This window comes from Aethalodelphis obliquidens, unplaced genomic scaffold (genome assembly GCF_003676395.1).
Source record: "Aethalodelphis obliquidens isolate GAN/ISIS:26980383/991018 unplaced genomic scaffold, ASM367639v1 scaffold49, whole genome shotgun sequence".
Taxonomy (NCBI): domain Eukaryota; kingdom Metazoa; phylum Chordata; class Mammalia; order Artiodactyla; family Delphinidae; genus Aethalodelphis; species Aethalodelphis obliquidens.
Genome location: NW_020837993.1, coordinates 6,321,553 through 6,336,859, shown reverse-complemented (window position 1 = coordinate 6,336,859; position 15,307 = coordinate 6,321,553). Strand labels below are relative to the sequence as shown.

General features: G+C 36.3%; 1 protein-coding gene across 8 annotated transcripts in view; it reads right to left on the bottom strand.

The window, feature by feature from the left end:
* The window catches only part of MCTP2 (multiple C2 and transmembrane domain containing 2), a 251,891-nt gene that overhangs the window by 16,689 nt on the left and 219,895 nt on the right, over positions 1 to 15,307 (bottom strand). For 6 of the 8 annotated variants that reach the window (XM_027083163.1, XM_027083160.1, XM_027083164.1 and 3 more), the window contains one exon: positions 5,738 to 5,847. In XM_027083163.1, coding sequence (XP_026938964.1) covers positions 5,738 to 5,847 — 110 coding nt within the window. Of the gene's footprint in view, positions 1 to 4,149; positions 4,359 to 5,737; positions 5,848 to 14,994; positions 15,068 to 15,307 lie in introns of those variants that run through there. The other 2 variants (XM_027083165.1, XM_027083166.1) reach the window with 2 other exon arrangements.

The window sequence follows — 15,307 nt, the reverse complement described above, 5'->3', positions numbered from 1 at the left end:
AAAAACCTACAGAAAACAACATTCTTAAGGGTAAAATGTTGAAAGCTTTCTCTCTGAGATCGTGTATGAGAAAGGAATGTTCATCAACACCAATTGTGTTCAACACTGTACTGGAGCTACTAGCCAGTTCAATAAAGCAAGAAAACAAAGGAAAATGTATAAGGACTGAAAAATAAGAAAGAAAAAAAAATATTCCTAGATGATATGTTTATATAATACAACAACCAGAATAATAATTTTCATATAAAAATTAAGATAATTAAGTTTATCAAGGTTGATAGATTCAAAGTCAATGTAGGAATATTAATTTCACTTTTATATTCCAGTAACAAACAGGTAGAGATGAAATCTGAAAAAAAAGATACCCTTTAAAATAGCATGAAACCGGGCTTCCCTGGTGGCGCAGTGGTTGATAGTTCGCCTGCCTATGCAGGGGACACGGGTTCGTGCCCCGGTCCAGGAAGATCCCACATGCCGCGGAGCGGCTGGGCCCGTGAGCCATGGCCGCTGAGCCTGTACGTCCGGAGCCTGTGCTCCGCAACGGGAGAGGCCACAACAGTGAGAGGCCCGCGTAACGCAAAAACAAACAAACAAAAATAGCATGAAACCAATCAAATACTTCAGACTATATCTCACAAAAATGTGTCAAATTTTTATACATAAAACTCTCAAATACTGAGGTAAATTAACGATGATCTAAGTAGATGAAGGAATATATTACATTCATATGTTAGAAAACATAAATTTTAACAAGATGTCATTTTTTTCCCAATTAATGCAATCCTTATAAAGATCTCAATGATCGTCTGCTTGTGTGCATGGTGTGTCACATGTGTTTATGTGTTGGATGCTAAAAGTGGAGATATGTACCAGACACATTCGTACACACACTGTCAGATTAGCCCTCCCAACAGCCAAGTCAGTTAAGTCATGTATTTTTCTCTTGGCAACCCACAGTTTTAGTGGTAAAATGTTTAAATGTTTCACAGTTTTTTAAAAATTTAAGACACAGAGGAAGAAGGTCAAAGCAATTTACCCAAAATAATACTCATAATAGTTAATATTTTTATGTGATTACTAAAGGCCATCCACTGGTTTAAACTCTTTATAGGCACTAATTCATCCAGGAATGTTATGAAGTAGGAATTATTATTATGCCCATTCTACAGATGAGAACTTGAGTCAGAAAAGGTAATAATTGGCCCCAATCACTTACTCCAGTATAAGTGGCAGAACTGGGATCTGAATCCAGAGAGTTGGCTCAAGAGCCTACACTCACTGTCTGTATAGTAGACATTTCAGAAAATGTAAGATGGCACATTTTACTCATTTAATCCACTGAATATTCCTGCTTGTAAGACTGAGGACTTAGTTCAAAGATACTGGCACTAACACTCAAAAACTTACTAGACCATCACTCCAGTTACTATGGAGTATCTTGTCTTTCACAGAATGCCCAAGATTGAAGAACTCTGATAAATCAAAGCTTTCCATCTCAAAATTAAACAATTTGTTAAATATTTTCATAGAAATCCCCGGACTTCCTGACTTGGCAGCTCCCTAAATTCTAAATAGGGAATCCCTGACTCAAACCTTTCAATGAATGAAAATATCCAAGGAATCCCCATTCATTCATTCAACTCTTCAGGTTTACTAACACATCCTAAGAATGTCTTTGACAAAATTTCAAAACAAAACCCAGAAATTACTGTGATCACATCCAGTAAGGTGGGTAAAACTCCATCCTAGAGTTTCTCTCCCAACTGGGTGCCCCACTAGTTGACCTTTGTGTCAATGAAGTCATTATTTTCCTCATTTCCTAGGCATGGAAAAATGAAGTCCTCTGACTCTTCTACCCATGGAAACAGAAACAAGGGTCATAAAATCCTGTAGACCATTCTTTCGTGATTTACCCACATGATGCTTTCCTTCATACATGCATGGTATTCACCACAGTTTGTGAACTCTCTCCTCACAACTGGCCTCCTGTCCTCACCTTGGTCTTTCTGCCTTCATTCTCTGTCCCTTAAACATGTAACTTTAGATAAAATATAAGATCCATCAATCTATCATTCCCCACGTGCTCACCATCATTCAAACTTCACTTATCCTGCTTTCTCATCTTCGTTGCTTAATATTTCATAATATTACTTCAAAGAAGTTCTTCTTCCTAGGAGCGTGCCTTCTAAGCCTTACTCTGGAACATTTGCAGGGATGACTCCCCTGTCCTAGGTCTACCTTAATTTCATTACCTCCTCTGTGGAGATTTTCCTCACCACTCAAGGACACAAGTGTTGGAGCCACCACTCTATCATAACAGGACATACAAGATACCTCAGTATTCTGACCGACCCTGTCTACTGCCTGGGATAATATAAACGTCACATGTTAAGCAAATGTTAGCCTGATGCATGCATACATTTGAAACCTGTATACAATGAAAGAAGGTAATTAGAGAATGTAGAGAAAAGAAAATACCGTTCACTCCATGTAAATGCAAAATCATCAGGGTCTTTGCTGTCAGGAGCAGGGAAGCCTTGCTCTGAGAGATTTATGTAAGTCTATCTATTTGTTAGCTGCCAAAAGTTGGGGTAAAAGTTTTTCCTGGTCCTTATGCGCTGAATTACAATGGAATTCCAACAGAGTTACACATGACGTTGTACTTGAATGCCCACTGGGAACTTTAAGGTCACTGTGGTAATGAATGGCCAAAGAATTAATAGGAGTTGAGCCTCATGTGCCTTCCTGTGTTGCAGCTGGGTAGAATAGTGCTCTGTTCATGGCTGAAAATACGTCTCAGACGTGGCCACCACAGCTGTGTTGGGCACAGCCGCCGTCAAAAGCACTGTAGAGCTGGGGGCCTGTTTAAATCGCTCTGACCTCTTCTCATCAGACACAGTTCCTTGACCATTATCAACTGCACAACAGCTACATTTGTCTATTAACAGACATTCAAACATGGAGATACTTTTACCAGAGGACATGGCCTTCTTGCCTCAGTCTTGCCCCCACTCCACATCCTCTTATCTTCTTTGCTGCCAGTACCTCCCTCACTCAATTTTTTTCATTTGCATTTCCATCCACTCAAGGCCCTGCATGACCAGCCGCATCTCCAGGCTCTGCCACGTCCATCCCCAGTGGCACAGACCTACTGACACCCCTCCATCTCCCTGTATCTAGCACAGTCTTGGGCTCTGAGCCTCTGCACAAAGGTGCCCACCTACTGAAGCCCCCATTCATCAACTCTGTGCCCAGCTAGCTCTTCTCATTCTCAGAGATGCTGATAAGTTGTTGCTTCTTCAGAACTTTCCTTTGTTTCTCTCTCTCTCCTACAACCTTCCTGGGATGTAGGACCTCCCCCCGCATCCTACCTAACCTCTACCTAGTATCAATGCTATTCTAATTGTCTTATTAGTGTTCTCCCTCATTGGAAAATAGATTCCTAGAGAGAGGGAAGTGGGGAGTTTCAAGATGGGGGTGGGGGTTTAAAAGGTACAAACTACTCTGTATAAAATAAATAAGCTACAGGAATATATTGTACAACACAGGGAGTATACCCAATATTTTATAATAACTTTAAATGGAATATAATCTATAAAAATTTACTATCTTGCACACCTGAAACTAATATACTATTGTAATCAACTATACCACAACAGGATATTGAATTAAAAATAAAGTATTATTTATTTTATAAAACACACAAAGAAAGAGAATAGATCCCCAGAGGATAATGACATTATAGTGTAAAGTGAGGAGGGGAAGTTCAAACCGAAGATCCATGGCTTACTCGTTGTGTGATCTGGGCTTCATATTTAATCATTCTGTACTTCAGTTTCTTCATCTGTAAAATGGGGATACTAACAATCCTCACTCTGTAGGGTTGTTGGAATCATTTAATCCAATTCCTTTAAGTAACTCCTTAAAGAAGTTGCTATGTAAAGGGCTTAGAACAGTATCTGGCTGGCACGTGACATTAGTTGATGTTTCTATACCGCGGGCCTCTCACTGTTGTGGCCTCTCCCGTTGCGGAGCACAGGCTCCGGATGCGCAGGCTCAGCGGCCATGCCTCACGGGCCCAGCCACTCCAAGGCGTGTGGGATCTTCCCGGACTGGGGCACGAACCCGTGTCCCCTGCATCATCAGGCGGACTCTCAACCACTGCGCCACCAGGGAAGCCCACATTTCTCATTCTTAAACAAAGCCAGTGCCTGAAACTCAAACACTGATAGTTGAATGTGTGAATGAAGAATTATAAATGCTCTCTTCATCATTTCACTATTTTCTACTGTCACTTATGTTTTTGCTAAGCAATTTTGAGGGTACATTCAGGAATCATGTTTCAATTTATATGAAACCTAGAGAAATAAAGCAGATAAATATCAATGTACATGACCAAAGCCCCCTACTGCTCTTTAATTTTTCTTGACATTGTTCGTGGGAATAACAATGTGTAAGTTCAGTACAAACTCACTACATTTGAAGATGACTTTGAACCTGTTTTTTTTTAAGCAAAAGAAACATGTTTGCTATGCCAACAATAAATGGACACTCAAGGGCAATTTCATGTAATAAGGGATGGAGGAATAGCATCAGTAACCACAGAAAGTTCCATATTAGCTGTTTATATTTCCTGATGTTAATCACCACTTATTGATTTTCCTGCATCTTGATAGACAAAATTTCACTTGGCTTTTAGCACTAATTTTAGTCTCTTCTTTACCCATGTAATTTCTAAATATTATGTTCTTTACTTAAAGAAACTAGAATGGCCAATAAAATAAGAAACAGTATTAATTAATCTTTAGAAAGAACAACATGGCTGACACAACTCTGGATTTAAAGAGGGAACAAACATCTACAATTCAAAAGAAAGAAAAAACCTGCTCTGTTCATTGGTATCATATGAAGACCAAGTTACGCAGAGTTCACAATGTATAAAACAAAATAAATAAAAAAATAAAAACATGAATCACAGAGAGTTTTTCTCAATTGAGACTCCATTAGAGAATTTAGCCTTTATGCCTTAATGTAGGTGGATGGCAAGCTATGGGTTGGAGCTGAGTCAAATCTAGCCTGACATCTGTTTTTATAAATAAAGGTTTATTGGAATACATATCACATCCATTCATTTACATATTAACTATCTGCTTTTACACTTAAACAAGGGAGCTAAGTAGCTGTGACACAAACCATATAGTCCAAAGCTGAAAACATTTACTCTTGGTTCCTTTATGGAGAAAGTTTGTTGACCCCTGTCCTAAGCTGTCCATGTATGTGATGAATTAACTTTACATCTTTGCATCTGCAATGTTACTAGTTAGGTACCATTCTTTGGAGAACAGAGAAAAAAATTTCACTCAAGGCACTTACTGTATTCTGTGATTCAGATGAAAAAGCCTCCTTTAAAGCATATTTGCTTCCTTTTTTATTTCTGTATAGGACAATCTATTTTTTAATCTATAGCTTATCACTTAAACCAGAATATTTTTGAGAATGAATAGAGACACTATTAATAATTATGCTGGGACAACTGGTGTAAATTGGGCCATACAGCCACCCTGTGAAATTGACAAGCCCAAAGAACACACCAACCAAAGTTAAAAGGCCCAGACTGTTGCTTTTGTTTTTTCTTTGTTTTTGCATTTTCTGATCCTATCCTTCCTAAGACTCCCCACCCTCGTTTGTCCTAGTGGATGGCAGTTTCACTTCACAACAACACAAACGTAGAACTTACTTTTTAATTCTTTCTCCAAAAGAAGCTATCTCCTCCAAGATGTTCTGAACAGTTGAGACAATATCCTGTACCATATAGATTCTTTCAATTAAGCCCTTTTTCTCAGATTCCTAAGAAACATAAAAGATTTAACTCAGTTACTTCATTTTTATTGGTCTGCTATAGAAATTATTATGCCATATTATCATAGCATGGTTATTATCAACAGAGTGACTTCAGAAGATAAATTTACGTTGTTCACAACTTATTTATTGACTCCCCCAGATCCCTGCCTACTCGTGAGATGTGACCACTTGTAGTGCGCAAGCATGTCGCTACCTCAATATCATGAGCTGATAAAGGGGAGCCCCACAGACAAAAGAACTTCATTTCCCTGTGGAGTTGCTGCTTCTCTCAGAGAATTCTGTAGTCCTTTCCATTGGCTGACCCTGATTTCTTCTGTCTTCACAAGGTTAGCTTACTTACCCTTCTCTCATTAGTCCTTCAGAAAGGTTTCCAGCAGGTAACAATAAGGCATGTTGGATACCCAGATTTTGGAATATATGGAATTCAGCTTTCTAAGAATATTACCCTTACTTCGCTTATAGAAAACCTAAAATGTGTTTTACCATGTTAGGTAGCTAATGTTTATAAAAATAATTTAGAAATTACTCCCATATTGGAGAAAAGAGGATTCCCTGAAGAGTGGCATTTTCATGCTATTTCTTATATTCTGATACCATATCCTAGCTCCCTTATGAACTCTACTGTAACTGGGATTTAGTTAGTGTCTTCTTAGCTCAGGCCCAGTTGGGTCACTGTCGCTGTCACTTCTAACATATAGTACCTAAAATCTCAAATAAATCTAACAAAACATTTCTTTTCTACCTAAAATTTTACTTGGGTTAGAATTATACTAAATTATTGAGCAAATATCTTCTAAATTTAAGAGACCATTTCTATAATAATCTTCTTTGCAGCAAAAGAAAAAAAAAATCATTCTCATCTTGTATTCTCTGTCCCATCAAATTGGACCCATGGATGGAAGAAGGAAAACACACCACCCCATACTGATTGCAGTGACTGGTAAAAGCACCAGTATGGCTGCAATGTCAAAGAGCACAAATTTCCCTTCTTGCATCTGCCCTTGTTTATGGAGCTACTGGCAGAAACACAGCAAAGAGAGGGGCTGAGATTAGAATATACCATTGCTACCCCCTTTTGAGTAAGGGTGCTGGGCTGGTTTGAATAACTTCTTACCATCTGTTCTGTACCCATTTATGCCACCATTCTGTACAGAAGGAGAGGTCATACTCATTGCTTCCTCTTGCAAAGTCAAACTCATAAGACATTTTTACTTTTTCACTCTAATTTTAAATTTCTTCTTTCCCTTATACTCTTACTGACTCTAATTCTTCAAGTCGTTTGCATCAAAAATTGGATAGACTGTCAGAGCGACTTAATTCATCTTCAGCAATCCACCAACATCTATTAATGGGCACAATGGTGAAAACCCATCTCTGTCTGCCACAGAAGCATTCATGTTTATAAAGGAGGATTTGAAAGCACCAGGGAATTTGACCCAAAGGGCAAAAGTGGCTTCCTCTTCTCAACAGTGTAGAGTTTAGGTCAAAACAATTTCTTGGAAAATGACTCAAATTTCCATGTGGCTCAATTTCATAAAAATTTCCTACTTTAGTTGACTGATTTTTTTTTCCCCTATGGAACAGCCAAATGTGGAGGTTCTGGTTGTGAAGAAAAGCCTGAGTTAGTACACAAAAATAATAAATGATTCTCACAATGTTCTTTTACTTTTTAATGAATTTGATGTTTTAGTTTGAATATTCAACATTTAAAGACTAGGCCAAAGAATTCCACTGTATCTAGGGTACCAGCATAATTTATGAACATATCTGTACACTTTTAAGAGTGAAAGCAATCAGAATTATAAATTTTTGAAATATTTATCAGCTGACAACTTGGTTTATTAGTAGATCTATAAAGTTATTTCATTAAATTTTCATAATATTGTTTCAAAATAAAAAAAATATATTTTACATGCATTAGAACAAAAGAGATGTGCTTATATTATCTGAAGTTTAAAATGATACATGAAGAATGATTATTCATGCTACATATTCATATATTTAATTTTTTCCTAGTTATATCTGTTCATAGTCCCATGTTAAGATTACTTTTCCAAAAAATGTACTTCTTTAATGTCATCTTTTCACTTATAATATTTCATAAAATTGTTCTTATCTTCAGAATTGCACTTAATGGTCATTAAATTGACACCTTTAATTGACTCTACTGTAGGCCATAATTTTAATTACAAAAATACTCTCTCTCCAGGCACCGAGGTACCTTGAAAACTCACAACAAAAATGTGATACATGAAGAATATTCTCAATTCTATATTTTAAATATTGAAATCTGTATATATTTCTGCCCAAATAATTTCAAAGTCATGATATCTCGTATCCATTCATATGAACTTTCTCTGTCAATCTTTTTTCAAGATAAAACTTTAAATAAGTTGTCTCTATGATTCTCCACAAAATTTATGCTGAAAAATTAATGGCTTCTCAATTTCCTTCCATTCCTGGGTAGAATTTATATTTATCCTATTAAAAATCAAAAGATTTTTTTTATCCCACAAATTGAGATAATCCAAAGTGTAACTTCAGAACTTAAACACTGAATCGTGCACAAATAGGTCAACTATTTGACCTCACAGTTTGCTTTGTGCTGAATATCCCTTTCTTTCGTAAAGAAAAAAAAAATCAGTATCTTTTATGCCAGTTCTTGTAAAATTCACTTCCATTTACTAAAGGCTTCCAAAGATTAAGTTACTTAGCATTTTCAGTCATCAAAATTTTTGATTAGGTCTTCCCTGGTGGCGCAGTGGTTGAGAGTTCGCCTGCCGATGAAGGCGACACGGGTTCGTGCCCCAGTCTGGGAAGATCCCACATGCCGCGGAGCGGCTGGGCCCATGAGCCATGGCCGCTGAGCCTGCGCGTCCGGAGCCTGCGCTCCGCAACGGGAGAGGCCACAACAGCGAGAGGCCCGTGTACTGTAAAAAAAAAAAAAAAAAAAAAAAAAAAAAAACCAATGTAAAAAAAAAAAAAAAAAAAAAAAAAAAAAAAAAAAATCCAACTGATATGACCAAAATGCAACAAACATTTAAAAGATTTCTTTTTTTTCACAAGAGTTCAATAGCTTTGGGGAATGTTTAAGTTGACTGAGAGTTCTTCAAAGGTTTCACAACAATCTTAAAATCAGATTGATGGATGGACGACTGGCAGCAAAAACAAAGTGCACACTGCAATGCTGAAAGTATATTTTTATATCTGAACATATCTCTGCCATGAAAACTGCTGTTGCTATCCCAACTCTGTATACATAAAATATCTATAAATGTGGACACTACAGCTTCTAATTCAATTGGTGGTGCATTATCACTTGTCTGTATGCGATCATGGATAATCAGGGCACCATGATCTATCAATTGTACATTTCTGCTTCAAAGATCCCTTCAATTTATATGAATATCTTATTAGCCATGATGCTGTGCTTCATCAAAATCTGCATTCACATTATCACTACAAAATTAAATAACCCTCAATGCTAAATGTTTAAACTAAATTTACAATAGCATTCCTGATGTCAGAGATTTCATTGTTTGTAAAATGAACTTGCAAAAGCTTTATTTTGATTCCGTATGGTGGATGAAAAAAAATCATAATTTCAAGTCATCATGGTGGTGTATTGGAAAAGTTTTCAATTAGCAATAATCATGCCTCATTGATTGAGGCATTGTATGAGTACAACAATTTCAGAATTAACTTATTTGATATTCTGTTTGAATCATTTGACGGCATGCTAATAAGACTGGTATCATTTGACTCTTCACAAGGTTTTTAATATATTGATGCAACTGAAGTCAACACATTAATACCTTCCTTGCCCTTTTTCATACATGCATAATTAAACCCTGGAATGGAAGATGAGATAAATGTGGAAGAACAGTCATTTGATCTAAAAGAAAAGTCATGCTGCACAGAGAGATTTTTAAACACATCTTTCGGGCTGTGTAAATTAACATCATGTTTCCAGAAATAGTCTCCTAAAAGTAACTATTGACAGCTGAAGGCTCTTCAGCAGGTTTGTAACTTAAGTTTACATGTTTCAGTGATGTGATCATGGTCCCAGTGGTAGACAGTAAATGTGAACAGACATTCATCAGTTAGTCTGTCAACAATTATCTTGAGAAGTGGATTGTCAGTACTTGATTATTCATTAAACATGTACTCTTTATTATTATTATTTACTCACTGAAAAAGCATTATCAAACAGTAAGAAGTAAGAAGTAAGATTCCAGGCTCCCAACTCCAGCAGAATGACCTAAAGGTCCAACTTATACTCCTGGCCTTCGTGAAATCTTTCCTAGGGATGCCAGCCCACACCAACTACAGTCTTGTTCTTTCAATTTGCATCACACCTCTACTCTTTTCATCATTCTAGTAGCAAATGTTCTTTTCACTCTCTACACTGCAAACTTTATCTTTTAAAACATGTACTATTGATTTCATGGGTCTTTAATTATATCTGCCAGTATACCAATGGACATGTTATATGTCTTTGATATTAGCATTTCCATTAATAGGAAACCAAGGTACAAAGAGGTTAAGTGATGTGTCTATGTCCACATTTGTCTATGTTCACATATATGTGGCAGAGAATTCCAGTCCAGGACTATTAAGTCCAAAGGAAGAGTGGACATTTTCTAGTGGACATTTCACAAGGTACACATTCAGCTCACACTTGTTCTTTTTGTCATTTGCTTCTTTAGTGTCTATGGATCTCTGTTCTCTAGACTCACTATATAATACATGATTTGTAGACATTTCATTCAGTTACATATTTCTACCTACTGTTCATTTCCAGTATTATTTGCCCAGTTTTCGTGAGAATGTATGTTAAATTACACTTTTTGAAAATATTTGGGGGAAAACATTTCTTTCCATTCTTATTTTTTAACTTTTCTTGCTAAACATTTTAGCAAACTTTATGTATAATTTGCATAAAATACATACCAAAATTTACATTATAACAAAATGCATTCATTCTTACCTAGGAGCTGGAGTAGCCAGGGTTTACAACAGATGCAAAGTTAGGGGGAAAAAAACAAAAAAAACTTAAGATGTACCAACTCCACAGGCCTGCATATTTTATTAATCACAGGCTATGGAGTCAGAGGGAAGTGAGTTCAACATGGGTCTTGTCATCTACGAGCTTTGTGATCATGTCAAGTTCCTACTGGGTTCTGAGTCACAATTCTGCTATCTGGAAAAGGGAGATCATAATCCTGACCCTGACTGGAGTATTTGGAGAATTAAATATTGTATCATATGCAAATCATTTGGTACACTCCAGGTGCTTCATAAACATAAGTCCTTGCCCTTCAAGAATGCGAAGAGACAAAAGAACAAATAACCTTTTGTCTAGTTTAAAGAATCCTGGGGTTCATTTAAGTTTCAAAAGCAACGATCTTCCAGGACAAGTCTACTCATGTTGCACTGCGTTGTACGAAAGATCATCTGGCAGTTCTATCTGCATCATGCTGGCTTTATTTACACATTTCAGATTGAACCAGGGAATGTGGTGATAACACAGTTTAGCAAACACAGCATTACATCTGCGGCTGCTACCAAATTGCCTAGGAAGAGTAACAGTGATTCATTCAGAAAAAGAAAACTGTTATCACATGTGCTTATATTTTTCCTTAACATATAAGGCTTCTAATTTATAGAGGGAAATGTGTAATAAAAATAGTGATGGCCACTGGTGTGATTAAACCAATGAACAAGATAATTGTGGCTGAACACGTATTTTTAGATTCCTACATTTCAGAAAGAATGGATTTTACTTCTCATTACTTGAAAAAAACACCAAGGCATAAGTAAAATTCACATGATTTAGGGCCTACTTTATGAGCAAATAGGTAATAACATATAACAGAAGAGATGAAAGCATGGAAATTTTCAGATCCAGAATTCAAATTTCAAAAGGTTCCTTTGCTTTGTTATATGCTACAGAGAATGACTGTAAGAATAATAATGTAATTGCAGTAATAATTGTAAGAAAAATAATGACCAACTCCAAATCTGTAACCTAAAAATGCATATTATTATATAAAATGTATGTAAGATCATCATTTTTTCACTGTCCTTTTGTTTATAAAATGTCAAAAAAAAAAAAAGAAAAACAACACTGAGTCTTTAGTGGCTAAGTTTTAGAGACAGTTGTCTGAAGAACAAATAATGTGCCTGTGTTGTAACATGGTTGCTCTTTAAGAACAAAGCCAATAAATAAATAAATGAATCAGTCAGGCAGTGGATTTTTTCTTCTTCAAGGCTTTGTTGGCTTCCCCAATGTCTCCAAAGAGTATAGCACTGTAGGTGCAATAAACTAGCTTCGAGCCTCTGGGAGAGAATTAACACCATCAAAATGAATTTACAGCTAAGAATTCATTATATAATCAGTATGCTACTTTAAATCTTTCCCACATGTTCTGGTTCAAGAAAAAAAATCCTCATTTCTCTATTAATTACCTAAGCAAAACCAAAGAGCTAGTCCTGAAAATTGACCACGTCAGGAAAGATCCTTGGGACATGCTTAAAAACTGAGTAGTATTTGTCACAGGATGCCCAGGATTCCCACAAGGGATTGATGCAAAATTTCTATCTCAGGATCGTCCCAGTAATGCCAACCACCCAGGGCAAAGATAACGCAAAAATACGACTTTAGACTTTAAGTGGGAATCTGTTTGGTCTGTTTCATCCCACTGAATATTAAAAGCCTGCAATTTGAAAACTTGAAGAATTATAAACATCAGAAATAGACTGAGTGGCATTTAGCAGGGAAAATAAAAAAAACCTCTCAGCATCTGTCATAACAAAGAATAAAAAGTAATATTTCTGATACACGAGATTAAAAATTGTTCTTTGGGAATCTGGCTTAATGCACTGGGAACTGTCTTTAAGGTTTCTTCCCATGAGCTATGTCCTGTGTGCATGGACGGACACACACACACACACACACACACACACACACACACACACCCCTTTATGGTATGCTATTAAAATGGGGGGGAAAGTCTGCAGTCTTTCAGGAGAATACTTCCTTCTCAAGTAGTATTTTTGCTTTGGGAAATGAATGTGAAACAGGCTGGATTTTGAACCAGTATCATTTCTAAGTAGTTATAAACTGCTCTAACTATCTGTCCATTACATAGAGCCCTTCCTTCTACACTGACTGGTATTTACCAACATGTTTCTTTGGCCTGCAACAGGATTCTCATCAGGGATCAAATGAGAGGGCTGAAAAAGTAAAAGGAATAAACATCATCATGAGGAAGATGTTGAAAAAACACTTTTGAAAAATTGGGAACAATTTGGGAAAAAAAAATATTTGGAATTAGACCCTGGGAAGATTGATTTCCTTAAAAGTTTCTCTGAGACAATTGACAGATGCCACGCCATTACAAGGCCAACAGGGCTAATGGTTTTCTATAACTGTCACTACCATAGGTAAACACACAATTAGCTGCAGTTGCTGATTTAGCTGTGTGCGTCCTTCATCTTTCTTTGAGGTGGGGGAATGAGGAGGGTAGAAGATAAAATATTTATCACCTAAGACTCAGCTCAAACATCACCCTTAGCAGTCCTGACTCACCCAGGCACTGCATCGCTAATACCCAACGTAGTATACAAATTTTGATGAAAGTAGCAATCACAGATACAGAGAAAACACTCCATAAATGTTGTCAATAATAATGCGGAAAAATGGACCAATAAATTAATGACATGTTTCCTTCATCACGATGTAACATAGTCCAAAATAAACGGGATTTAGATCAGAAGGGCTGGATTTGAGTCTCGATACTATCCTGGCTGGGAAATCTCTGATGCATTATTATATTTCTCTTCACCTGGGTTAGTTCATTCGCATATGGGGAAAATAATATCAAATTTAGTGGTTTACTTTGAGTACTGAATGAGCTAAAGCCTATAAAAACAGCCTGCAAATTGTAAACACTCTACAAATAAGAATAATCTTATAAATCTAATCATTTAAATAATTCTTACTCAAAATGGTCTCATTTTAAATTATTATTTTTGTGTCATTTATTACTTACTTTAAATTACTATATTCTCTTGAGGAAAAAGTGATGTTCCCACCTTTCTATCAATTATTTTGCAAATTATCTATCAATTACCTTGTAAACTCATTGGATAATTGGGACTTAAGGCAAACCACACTGAAACAGAGTGGATTTCAATAGGAAATTCCTCTTGTAGGAATGGCTACTATCCTCAGAAAAATAATGACTTGTGGATAATTGAGATACAATGTCCAATGTATTCTATATTAGCATAATGTAAAAATTTTAGACCACGGCAAGATAAACATCCAGATGTAGTATAGTCTATAACGTCAGAGCACCAGTTAGTGCACATTAGCTAATAAAAGGATGGCTAATCCACCTAATTTATAGGCTGGCACATCATATTTCACAATATTTGGGAGTAACCTACCAAGTATAATCCTTACAGTAGAAATCACAAAGAAAATCCATAAGCACTGGGGCTATTAGTGAACCTGGTAGCAGAATAATGCTTCAAATGTCAGATTAATAACATTTCTGGATTATTTCTGAAGGTAATGAAGCCAAACGTTTTTAAGAATGGAAGTTTGAGTTTTTAAAAGGGATGTGAGCAAATCAATGGTTCAGAGAAAAGACGGCAGGAAATAGGGAAGCCGATCCCTTTTCATGCAAAACATGCATAAACTGATCATTAAGAATTGGCTGGAATCCATTTTAAGATTAAAGTCTTGGAAGTAAGATGGTACAGTTGAAATGTTAGCAATTAAATCACTTCATCACTGAATATAATATTAATTCAAATTAAAAGGAGTTACATCGGAACAACCCTTTACTTTATTCCCCCGAAAATTATCCATAAGTAGGTCCTCTACAACATGCCCCGTATATAGACTGTATAGGCCTTGAAAATATGTGTGTGTATTCAACTATTGTTAACCTTTGAAAGATATTACCTGACTTTTCATTTTCTTAAAAATATTACACCATCTTAAAGTACCATGGCTTAGTCAATAGTTACAAAAAAAAATCACTGATCAAACTAATTTGCTTTGTTTCTGACATTCTTAAGAAGGCACAAAGGAATCATAAACAAAACTACTCTCACTATTAAATTGTAAGAAGACTTCTTCCAAGAACGAGTCTTCCCTGGTTGAGATACTATAGATCATCTGCTCTTTCTGGAACAAGAAAACACAGGGCATGAGCTATGCTGGCCCTGAACAACTCAACCAAAGGACTATGAGGTTAATTTACAACAAGAACTCCTAAATATTGATACATAATAAATATTGATATATACGCCACATCCTTCTCTCTCTAAGAAGGCTCTGCCTGGGTAATGATGAGTGAACTAATCTATTTGTAGGATGAAAATCATTTTTACAACTAAGATTGATGGTTTAAAATATACTTAAATT